This window comes from Phalacrocorax carbo, chromosome Z (assembly GCF_963921805.1).
Source record: "Phalacrocorax carbo chromosome Z, bPhaCar2.1, whole genome shotgun sequence".
Taxonomy (NCBI): Eukaryota; Metazoa; Chordata; class Aves; order Suliformes; family Phalacrocoracidae; genus Phalacrocorax; species Phalacrocorax carbo.
Window position 1 is genome coordinate 23623365 of NC_087548.1, and position 12628 is coordinate 23635992.

The following is a 12628-nucleotide window of genomic DNA, read 5'->3' on the forward strand; positions in this document are numbered from 1 at the left end:
TTAATGCTATACAGAAAGTTTGGGTTTCCCCTTAGTTCATTTAGATGGGGGGTAGTTTTACAGCAGGAGCCGTGTTTCTTGAAGTACCCACATTAAAACAGTTTTTGAAGTTTTTATTACTAAGCTCTTGAACTGATTTACTTATAAATGTCCTAAAAAAATTGTTCTGTATTGGAGCTGGTAAAAAACTCATTGTGGCCCTAACTGTGGAATCATGACTGCCAAGATTAAGGGCAGAGTTTTGCTATGAGCCCAAGCTGGTACTTAACATTATTTTTTTCCTTCCTGTCTTTATTTGTAATACTTCAGTAACATTAAGCTGCTATTTAATTTTCCAATACCACTTCTAGTAAATACCAGAGATAGAGAGAAGTCATAGATTTATGGAGAGGAAGTACTGAATCTTCACTGATATCTCTGAATTTTACTGTGGTCCAGCAGTCAAGCCTCATGATATTTTCCAGTTTTCTGTCTTGAATGGATATTGGAAAAATAACTGAAAAATTGGAAAAGTAACTTTGAGAAGTGCAAGAATCTCAGTCTGCTTAGGTCTGTCAAAGCAAAACAAAGGAAATTATAATTTAACATACCTATGTAGACTGAAAATGGATAGGGAAGACATTTCTGCCAAGCAAACAAAAAGTAGTTGAAAATTATAGTTGGAGCTGGATAAATTTAACTAGAAATAAGCTAAGAATTTGGAGTTGTGGTAGCCAGGAAGCAGATCAGCTAGCCAGGAGCTGCACTAGCTTCTTGTATTAGAAATCTTAATTGAAGTGTGCTGTTTTTGTAAAAACTGAACAATCGCTTTTGGAACGGAAGATGAAAGTAACTGAGGAAATCTTAGAGTAGGAACGAATTCACACTAGACAATCAGAATGTGTTCTGGCCAGTTACAGTGTGTTACTTACATTCCATGAGCATAGCTGTGCCAATCATACTTTTTTCTGAACTTCCCACTATGCTAGGGAGTATTTGCACTTGCTCCACCTTTTTAAAAAAAAAAAAAGACAAGTATTTTCATCCCTTTCTTTTATTAATATCTTGTGTTGTTTGATGAACTTGTCAAGCTTTACAGTTTTACATCTTCCTAAAAAATTAGCTGAGAAGAATTAATTCATCTCAGTGATAAATTTAAATAAAGGTAGGTTAGTGTATTTATAGTTAGTAGTCATATTAACTTTTCTTCTAAAATTGTCAGTGTCTGAAAATAGACTGACTGCTGAGACTGAATTACCAGTTAAAATATTTGATAAAATACCTGATCTGTATTTTGGGCAGGAACACACTTTGTGTTCACCACATAACTGTAAATATTGGCAGCTAATTAAAATTGTGAAGAATCATGTTAAGATACTCTTAAAGAGTATTTTTGTACTATTTGTGGTAGTATTAGCGATGTTTTTACCTTCAGTTGATTGTGAACAAATGAATTAATAGTTTTGTGAATATTGGGGAAGGTAGTCAATGAGATTCATTTGCAGGTGCTTTATGGTTTCCTCTAGCTTTGTGGACTAATAGCCCGTGCCTTGTTATGGTGGTTACGTTATAGGGTACTGTAGTTGCATAGAGGGGCATCTAATGAACATGTGACAGATCCCAAGTGCTGTCTTAGGGAGATTGTAGTCTTGTGTTATGATATTGTAAACTGCACTTTTCAAGCAAATTTCTGGTCTTATATGAAACCCTTTGGTCAAATGGCAGTGTGTCTGCAAAGATGCAGCAGTTTTTAAACAAACTCAAAAAGGCATAACCCAGAACAACGGGCTCATGCAAAGTGACAGAAGTGCTTGGTCAGTTCCTTTTTCCATTGTGCTAAGAATTGAAAAATTAGGAAGACAAGAGCCAGGAGTTTTTCATTACTTGACACACAGAGATCAATGCATGTTGTTGATGATAGCTTAGAATAGAATCTTAGGATGTAAATACCCATTTTATTTCAGCCAAATACCGTGTACCTTTAACCCTTGGACCAGCACTATGCAGCACGAGAAAAAGAGAAACTTAAGGAATTATGCATTTTTTCTTGTCCCTTGGTTACACCTCTGCTCCCTCTAACGCACATTCAGAGTTTAGTGTGCAGAAGGGCAATGATTCCCTCTTGCCATCAGTGCTGCAGGTAATCTATTACATTAATCAGCCAGCTAGTGTGAAATGCATGGGGAGTGATTATACTATCATACACAATACAATCAGCATGAAGCACTTGTCAAGACCAATATATCAAAGTTTAATTCAGTAACAGAATGAATTAGAGCAAAATGAAACATTCTGTTCTCCAAGAAACATAGCACCCATAGAAAGCATTTTTTTTTTTTTGAAGGCTGCACAGAGAAACCAGAATGCATTAAGGAATTGTTTTTATGAATAAGATTGAAACTTGGATCCAACTGAATGCTGAGAGTACTTTTCCTCTAGGTTCTTATCAAGGAGAGAACAGCACTGAAGTGCTTTGCCTATCTTCACTATTCCATAAAAGCAACTGTTTAATTGGAGCATTCTCCAGGGGGACTTTTGATTATGCTTTGTTCTAATGGAGATCACTCCGTGCCTGGAGGAGGGAGGTGGCTTTGCCAGTCTTTCTGCACACACTTGTCCTTCTCCTTGAGAAGCAATAAATACCATACGCTACCTTCTTTGAGGTTTCCAAGTGGCTGTCCCAGTGAATGTGCATATGTATTTAAAAACCAAATGTAAACCACTCCAAAATCCTTTGCTGACACTTCAAAGGGATCATAGGTTCTGCCTCTTAGTTTTGTTTCTACTCTGGCACTTCCAATGCTGGAAAACGGTGCTTTTTTAATGGAATTGATTAGGCCTAAATGGGGTGCAGTGACAAGCGTGCAGCAAGTGCTGAAGTTGAATTATCTGTTGCACGGTGGGAATGATCTTGATTACCTAGCTCCGTTTTCTTTGAAATGATAAATACTACTAACCTGGTAGCTTGTAGGTTTTTATTTTTTAAGACAAAGCTGTGCTTTAATGGGAAAAGCAAAAAATGTCACAGTAGAGGTGCATCTGTTTCCTCCATGTTTTAATTTTGCAAGTGAATGGAGTGATATTAAGTATATTAAATGTAAAATTCCACAGCAAAGGCCTAGTCTCAACCATTGATTACATAGGTGTTGTAAATGAGGAAATGCTGACCCAAGCTTAGCTGCACAGCAGCCCTGACAAGGTTAGCATAATATTTCTAGGAGAAGCAAATATCTTGGGAAGACTAATCAAACAGAATTGTACGCTGGATCTTCAGTCATGGTCAGTGTCCTAGCATCCCACTAAAACTGTTTCCATCACCATCTTCCCATTTACTGGGGCAAGAATAAAATATAATGGGATTTATGAAAACTGAGCAATGCTTTATCTCTTGGGACAGCCTGTATACATTCCTTGCACTTCCTTTGGCTTCATGAATACATGCATACAGAGGATGTGTAATTATTACTGTGTGTGCTTTTACAGTGACTGAATACTTCTTAATGTTCTTAAATTTGCATGTTTAAATCCTAATCAGAGTAAAGGCATGCTGTCCCTTTCTCCCCCATGAATTCAAAGGTATGGATGTCTACTGAGAAACACAAAAGTACTGATGTTCCCTTGGATGTACAAGGAAGGTATGCATTGTGTATAGCAGTAATGTAACCTGTTTTTTTGTAGTGTGAGGCATAATACAGATGAATCACAACCATGCATTTTTAAAAGGAGGGCTGTCTGAACCAGAGGTTTGTTTTGGCAAAGCTGGCTTTTTCCAGGTCAAAAGGATTAGTGTTGAACCATAATAGGCAATTCCTCACTGCAATATGACAGTTCTAATATTCATTCCTTTGGGAAGTTAATATCAAAATGCAGTCACAGCATGTCTTACTTTCCAATTATCTTCTGGGGGAAAAACTTTTGTGCGCTGGATTGTGATAATTTGGCCACTGTGCTTGAGGAGTTTTGTATTGGAAAGACATAGGTCACAGTCGAGGGATCCAAATCAGAACTTTACTTTTGGGTTAGTAGCATGTAGTTTGGGGGTGGAAGATGTGTCAGCCTGCTGAGAACCAGTATGAAAAGATACCTGTTGCTTGGGGAAGGGGGAGGCAGGAAGAAGAGTGAGCTGTGTTGGAGAGAAAAACCGAGTATGTAAACGTAAACACATTCTCTGTTGGTTTGGGTTTTTTCATTTAGTGAGACATTTGTTCATATTGCAGGTGGCATTGATGACATCATTAGATCTAGTCAAACAGGTAAACTTGAGAATGCCAGGAATGTATTTTGGGAAACTTGAGTTGCCAACGGGCTGTTGCCCACAGCAGTTTTCAGGCTAAAGTCACTGGAAATTGGTTTAGATACCTTCCCCACAGATTACAAGTAGCTGCCCTTCATTTTTCTGTAAGCCTTATCTATAGCAAGGGGTAAGTGTGATCAGCAGTTTCCCTGTATGGGAGCCATTAGGCAGAAAATATAGAATCTCCTGTTTGAGGCCGGTGTAAGCCTTCAGGTTGGTGGTGACATTTAAGGGCCAGCTCAGGGGGCTTCCACTGAGCAACATCAGAGTGAAACAGGAATAATATCCTCCAGGCTGCTTCCAGTTGGCATGTGGTAAAAATCTGGGCAGAAGTGCACATTTTCCTCAGACTTCACAGCACTAGGAGCAGGACAAGAACTGGTGAAGTGGAAGAGCCAGAATGGAGCAGGTGTCAGGGGAGCGGGAAAGTGCTTAGGGAGAAGGGGAAGGAAGAAATATGAATATAGGCAAACTCACACATGCCAGGGGCACGGAGGGGGGAGAGAAAAAAAAACTCACACACATACAAAAAACAAACAAACAAACCACACCAAAAAAAAACCCAAACAAAAAAACCCAACCAAACAAACAAAAAAACCACCACGATATCCAAATAGGCTGAAGAGTGTGGTGTCATTGGCATTATGCATCCTTCTCCCAGATGGTAGCCTTTGTTAGCACTACAGGAGCTCAGCCTGAGGCTCTTTCTGTTCCTTTCTCTTCTTGTGGGGGAGTTTTGTCTCACGCTCCTCCTCCTGCAGGGAACTGGGCAGCACTGAAAGCTGCGCAAGATCTCAGATGTGCACACAGCTCACCCTGAAGTCACTGGGAGCAGGGTACAGTTGGGCTCTGTTGAAATTTTACGTGGTGTATGTGGGGTTTATGAGAAATACACTTGTCCTTGTGCTTCAATTGCATAAAAATAGCCTGGGTTTCTGAGACTATCTCTGCTAACAATGTAGTTGTGCTTGATACAGTTTTCCTTTTTAAACCAAACAAGTTTTTACAGGATTTTGGTACTTTGGGGTACCTCTTCCCTCTCTCGCGTCTTAGATGTACCACATGCATAGTGGAGTTTCTGAAGAAGGCAAGTGAATTCCCTTGCCTCTAGTGGTGTTTCTGAGATGTGGAAAAAGGCCACTCATTTTGTAGGGGCATGGTGTAGTAAGTAGTTTGTTCCACCTTGTCGGATAATTGAAATAATTAACAAATGTGGTTAAGGTATTCCACTTTGCCTTTGTTTCAGTCTGAAAACACTGGGAATCTGGTTACAAAGTATTAAATTGACATTTTTGTTACATGTGGAGAGGTACAGTGGCTCCTTGGTGCCCTCAAGTGATACCTGATTTTGAAAATAAATAAGAAAGCCCAAGTTAACAATTCTCCAAGACTTTCCAATATGCCCCATCTTCTGTTTAGTTTTGCAGATTGCAACAAATGCAGTTTTTCTGTCTTCGCAGTGCTGAATGCACTGATGCTTAATAATAAGAACCAGTTGTAATTTGACTCTGGAGAGTGAAGTGTGTTGACAAGTGTGTTTAAAGAAAGTCATGTGATTTGATTTAAAATAAGTTTTTTTTAAAATAATACTGGCCTTAATCCCATGGCAAGTTTCAGACACTTAAAAACAAAACAAAACCCCCAAAAAAACCCCAACCAACCAAAACCAACCAAAAAAACCCAAATAAACTTGCTGTACTGAATTTAACTACTGTGCAGCAATAATCTGCAGTAGTGTAGTATCTCTCTGGTGTTCTGCACTGTACCGTATCATAGTTTTGTTGTGGTTTTCAGATTTCTTTGGTATTACTTCCCTATTCCATATTGGTCTGAATAACAGGGGACTTGCACCCTTAAGGATCAAGCTGTGTTTCTGCTGGCTCCTGTGCTGTAGCATACCAACATGCCGAGTTACTTTAGGAACGAATGTAATGTGATGGCCTCTGCTCTGGGTATCCATTTTGCATTCTTAGTTAGTAAAGAATATTTGGATGTGAGAATTTTATTATCCTAGAAGAACCAGCTGCATTTTTATGCCTTTTTTTTTTTCAGCCTGTCATGAAGATTGCATAGTTTAAGCGTATTCTCTAAATCTCTTCTAGTGTATAAGGCATATTCTTAATGAGCAAATGAACTGTTGCTAAACAGTGCTTTCAGATGTCTTCATGCTTTTGTCAAAGTTCATGCTGATGAAGAGACAGCTTGATCTAGTGAAAAATCTTTCCATTTGAAAATTGTTGATAGAGACCCTGGTGTATTTATGCCTGCCCTGCTAGATAGTCTTGGGGAGCAGGTTCCAAAGTGATGTTATGTGTGAAATTTCAGCACAAATTAGCTTTCCCTTTGAGCTCTGTAAACAGAAAATGTAAAACAAATTTTCTAGTGTAACCAAATTACTGAAGTCATTGCAGTAAAAATACCTTATTCCTATTAGACTGCACAAAACCAATGTTTACTGGATCTCCGAGACCCAGATGTGTTTGGGAATGAGTTATATGATCAGCAGTACTTCTGCTGGATTCTGAGTGTGGAAGTATGTGTTTACAAAATACATGTCTTACTAGTGCACTTCTTTGGTTCCTGTAATGTGAAGCTGGAAGATACATAGCCTTGTTCATAGAAAACAACATTCACTTCTGGTACAAAAATTAGAAGAAAAACTTGGGTAATTTCCTGCTGTAACTTTATGTGAACTCTCATTTGCTTTTGACTAATGTTCCTGTCTGAACCATACATTGTGAACCCTGGATCTTCTAATACAAAAGACCTCTTAATGCCCTTTAATTGAGAAGGTTGGCTTGGTACCATCCTTCAACTGCATCAGATGGGCCACGCCAGCTGCAAGATCCTGCATTGGGAATCATTCTACCTGGTGTTAGGCATAGCTGGGAGCGAGCAGTGTAGCCTTTGAGGGGAGAAAAAGTATTACAGTACAGAAGTTTGCAATTAGTCATTGGCTGCTGCGTTTTTAATAGAAAACATAATTTAGCAATTTTTTTAAAATCAGGTGCTCTGTGGATGTGTATAGTCTTAAATCCCCACTGCAAGTTGGAGCAGAAGGCCAGTTGGCTAAAACAGCTGAAAAAATGGAACAGTGTGGATGTTTGTCCCTGGGAAGATGGAAACCATGGAAACGAGCTGCCCAATTTAACCAATGCTTTGCCTCAGGGTGCAAATGCTAACCAAGGTGAGCCTAAACATATGCACTGACTGCAACATATAATATAACCTCTATCTTATATACTCTAGCCTTGCAGAATTCAGCACTCTTTCCTGGGACAAGTAACTTTCTTGTTGAGGATTGACCAGACAAAATTATTTTTGCTAATACTATCCTTGCAGAAAGGATAAATAGGTGGGGTTTTTTTGTGCTGGGCCTGCAACGTTTTCAAAGCAAGTATGTGTTTACTTAGGTTTTCTAACTTTTCACTTGGTGCTTCTAAACACGTTGCATGAAAATTGGATGTCCTTGACATATGTCATGTAAAAGCCTCTTGTTTCTTTGCTTGACTATAATCTTGTATTCCTTCTGGTGTTGGGGGTTTTATTTTGTTCGTGATTACAAAGTCTTTGATACCTATTTAAGGAGACTTCTGTTGCAACTGCATTAAACTTGAGTGTGTGAGAAACTAAAGCAGCTATCTGTGGGATGCCCTCTGTGTATGCAGAGTCTGCATTGCCAGGTGTGTGGGGGGCATGCAGAAACAACACTGCCGTCCTGGAGGAGGTGTCACTTCTTACTCGATATCATGCTTTCTGATCTTAAGATGTGATTATCAAATCTGACAGAAGCCTTATCCAGTCCTCATTAAGCAAAGATGGCTATTTTGCTAATAACTGGGGAAGATGCGGGATATTTTTCTGGGAAAAAACCTTCATAATCCTCAAAAACCTCAGTATTTTGATACAGATTTCATATAATTATGTTAAAGTTAAATGCTTGGGAGATGGCAGATTTGGACTTAGATGGGTTTTCCTTGTTTGTTTTTCTTGGAAGACTATCTCTGAGAGAAATAGACTTGGTTCGTTTCTAAATCTTGCAGCTAGCAAGGGACAGAAGTCCATTCAGTATATAACTCCCTACAGAGGTGTCTTGCTTTCTCTGTTTCGTGATGTTCAGCCCTATCTGGGCAGGCTAGTGGTAATGCTGACATGGCATCTCAATGTTCGCAGACGTAGTGCCGTGTCAACAGAGCAATTTTGCTATAGGAAGATGTCCAGTAAGGATTGTGTCAGTCCCATGGTCTTAGTACCTCACTTTCTTTACAGTATTTGTATATATTTATGAAGAAAAAAAAATTCTACAAGTGGTCAAAGTTAATGTCACTTCTCAAAGAGAACAACTAAAAGTCTTTCATGCAATGTTTATCCATCCCTCATCATGACAGCTCTGGGTCTGAGGAGGAGAGAAGCTGGGGATGCTTGAGTAGCTGTGTGCCATATAGTTTCTAGTTTGTTTAGGGGAGTTCTGTACATGCTATTGAATGTCCTTCATCTCTAGCTGTTCCCTCTGCAAAGTCCTGTTTAGCATCGGCCATGCTGGTTTGTAGATCTCTCTTTCTGAATGCAAAGTGAATGGCACACACTTGGTCTGAGCTGTTGGGTAGTAATACGATGTGAAATGTCATCTGAGGGCTGCTCTGTGCAGAGGGGTGCAAGGCAGGCTGCCGTCAGTTGGGGGTTGGTGAATAGGCAGAAGACAAGAATACAGTGAATGACTGATTCACATATGAATGAGTAAAAGCTGATGCAGCTTTCTGAACTTGTGAAAATGACAGATTCATCGAACAGGCCACATCGGACGGTGTTCACTCGAGCCATTGAGGCGTGCGATCTGCACTGGCAGGACAGCCACTTACAGCACATTATCAGCAGTGACCTATACACCAACTACTGTTACCATGACGACACTGAAAACTCGCTCTTTGACTCTCACGGGTGGCCCCTCTGGCATGGTAAGTGACTAAACCGGAAAGACGTTTCCATGACTTGCTGCTTTGTTCATTTTCTATGGCATTATTTTGGGGGGATGGTGGGGAGATGAATGAAAAGCCTGGCAAAAAGAACAGAGGCTCCCTTGAAATGCTGGCTCAGAAATAGTCTTTAAGTCTCTCTTGCATAGTTTTAAAAACAAAAACAAAAACAACAAACAAAAAAAGCCCTTTTGTGTTACCTAGCAAAACAGGCCATTGCAGACATGGAAGCATTGCTATTCCTCAATTATTTTCTCCATTTTAGAACATGTTCCTACAGCCTGTGCGAGGGTGGATGCATTACGGTCTCATGGATACCCACGAGAAGCACTGAGGCTAGCAATAGCTATTGTTAATACACTAAGAAGGCAGCAGCAGAAACAGCTGGAAATGTTCCGGGCTCAGAAGAAAGGTAAATGTGGGGAAGAGAGAAGGGCAAAGGACGTGCCGAGATGACAGTAACACCGGACTGGAACTTTGCATGAGAAAACCAGTTATGAAACTAAAGTGAAAGAGGTGACTTTAACTCTTCGGTCCAAACAATCATAGTGGTAATGTCACATTCTGGATGTCAGAGGTTTTCTGGAAGCTGGGTTGTGAGCTAAGCAGGGCAAGGACTCTCTTCTGCATTCTGCAATATGGCTGGCATAATGCCTTTTTCCGAATCAGGGTTTTTGGTTACACGGTGAAAATACTCATCCTGTGTAATTTACAGGCTTTTAAACAGAGCTTTGCACTTGGATGTCAGGTGCTTAATCTTTTGTTTTTTTCCTCTGATATATAATTTAGCTGAACTATGTATTTCTGAGGAGTAAACCTAAAGTTGATGTTGAGGGTAACAATGAGGCAAAGTTTGCACTACAGAAATTTATCAGATTTGGCAGTTTGCTCAAAAAGAGTCTTATGCTTAAAATTTTAGTGTTTCCGAACAGGTGCATTGCTTTGCCTTTTTTTTGTTTTTGAAAAACTGTTTTTTATAATATGTTCTGAGGTATTCCTCTGAGCACTACCCTAGGTTGTTTTGAAGGAATATTCACACTTTCTATGCCATGTGATCCGTGCTACCCAATACAATCTTGAACTGAACCATGTTAGTTTCAAGAGGCAGTGGAAGAAGGGGTTGGCTTTGTGGTTGAAGAATGCACATGGAAAAACTGGAATTACTTTCTCAGCTCCTACAAGAATCCTTTAATTCAAAATTTATTTTACATCTTCACTGCTACTCTTAACTATGTGTACGCTCATGCACTGTAGGCAGAAATACCAGTGTCAAGTCATACGCGTGAATTTTTCAAGTGTGTGTGCAGATGTTTTCTGAGAAATGGGCACTCAGAAGACAAGGTAGACACTTGACTGAAGAAAAATTATCTGGCACTTCCTATGTGCCTCCATTTTTTTTGTTCAATGGTACCCAAAGAAGAAGATTTTTGAGCACTATTGTGGATCCTAGATTTGAGCAAAACTTAAAAGTACTTCATATTCTTACTTAGTAGAATTTGCTATGTCTTTTTATTGTGTAATGTATCTTTCCTTAACAAGTGTTCTTTTAAGCTCTGCAGCTTTTCTAGTGCCTCAGACTGGGGAATAAGAATGGAGGGGCCTATGCCAGTACGTGTATGTGTGTACATACCACTGGCAGGTGTGAAGGGTCTACTGCAAGTGTGCTGGTTGTAGTACTGCTCCTTTTCATTCCCAATTGCTAATGCAATATCTAGCCATTCAATACTTCCGTTAATTTCCTTTCCCTGTGAGCAGTTGCTATAGCCGTCAACTGATATTATGCTATTATAAATAAAATGTTGAGTGTATGAAATGCAATCCATCCTACCCCAGAAAGAAGTCTGTTGGTCCTGTGTTACCACTCACTGCTTTTCTGTGTGCATGGAATTTCTGAAAACCACTCTTTTAATACTACAAAATGTGCTGGTCTTCTCTATAAGCAGATGAATTCTGCAGCTACAGCCCAGCTTTAGGTTTTAGTTCAGCAAACGTCACATGCTTCTACTTAACTTCTATTCATGTGATTGATCTGACGTCCGTGGAACCACTTGCGTGATTTAAAGTTAAATGTCTATATGACTGAAGGACTGAAGCTTTTCTTTGGCGTGACACGAGTGAAGCTCATAAGTAGGCACAACAGAATAAATAGAACACAAGTGAGTCAGTAAGAAGTCAGTATGATTAATCCTTTTTGGTAATATTACTTGCTTCTGCCTGTCGTCTTTAGTACATGCTATCTGTTTGTATGACAATAATTTACTTGTTTGTTTTTCATATTACATTTCAGTGGATTCTTTAAAAAAAAAACAACACTGTCCTGTCAGTGTGGCTGTGTTTCATTTTGTAGCCCCACACATTTAAATAGGCAAGAAGCAGGATTTAAAAGCTCTGTGATAATACATATGGTTACTCAGAAAGGTGGCACTTTGTGAGCAAGAGAGAGCAGAGGCAGGTACAAGGTAGTTTGTAACAGGCAGAGAAATAGAGCATCCATAATGGCTTGTATACAGTTTTTAAATGCCTACCCATGATGTGTCTGATCTCTTATAGTTCAGTTATGTGAATGTGTCTAGGAGGAAAACTTGGGAGTTGGAGTCAAAGGGGAGCTGTTGCCATAAGAATTTTAGTAAAAAAAGGGATTTGGGGAATCTCTAACATCTGTTACTACAGCCACACTTCGTTCAATTCACTGTGCTAAACAATTTTTTCATGTTCTAACCAAATGATGGGTGAGGGCTACAGAACATAGCATCTGTGAAGGTATTTGTTGATTGAAGTTTTAGAATGACAAAAAATGCACTTGATCAGTTTAAAGGACAATTTTTTCTTGTATACCTCATTTAAACATTTTATTCTTTCTTCTTCTTTTAATGGAGATGTCATCCTGAGTTTATTATTTCAGTAAATATTTAGATGTATAAAAGTGCCTATTTTATTTCTGAAATTGAATATTTTAGAATATTTTCATTTAATTCCGTGCCATCAGACTGACTTAAAGTGTAAAAACAGTACTGCATCTTTTTGAGTGAGGAAACTGTTTGTGACTATTTTACAAAAAAAACTCTTTGCTCTAATTTTTTCAGAAGACATTCTCAGAAGTTACTGGTATGAAAATAGATATTTCAAAAGACACTTCAGTTGAAATTTTTTACTCATAATGCACTTTGCTACTGCTCAAAATGTTTGCCCTTCATTCTTTTTCTTTTTTTCCTCTTTCCTTTTCCTCCACAAAGGGCAGTGAATTCACTGTGAAGGATACTATTTTCTCCTTCTAAGCAGAAGCTACTGGAAATACTTTGAATTCTGTACTGAGAGCATTTTAATCAGTTCTACTTCTATAATTCTTTTGAGGGGCTAATGTGCTCTTTTCCTCCCTCCTCCC

The 12628-nt window shown here is 39.1% G+C and overlaps 1 protein-coding gene across 2 annotated transcripts in view; it reads left to right on the forward strand.

The window, feature by feature from the left end:
- Positions 1-12628, forward strand: part of ZSWIM6 (zinc finger SWIM-type containing 6) — a 118401-nt gene that overhangs the window by 84959 nt on the left and 20814 nt on the right. The window contains exons 5-7 of one of the 2 annotated variants that reach the window (XM_064439603.1): positions 7281-7460; positions 9052-9228; positions 9512-9658. In XM_064439603.1, coding sequence (XP_064295673.1) covers positions 7281-7460; positions 9052-9228; positions 9512-9658 — 504 coding nt within the window. The remainder of the gene's footprint in view (positions 1-7280; positions 7461-9051; positions 9229-9511; positions 9659-12628) is intronic. The other variant, XM_064439604.1, reaches the window with a different exon arrangement.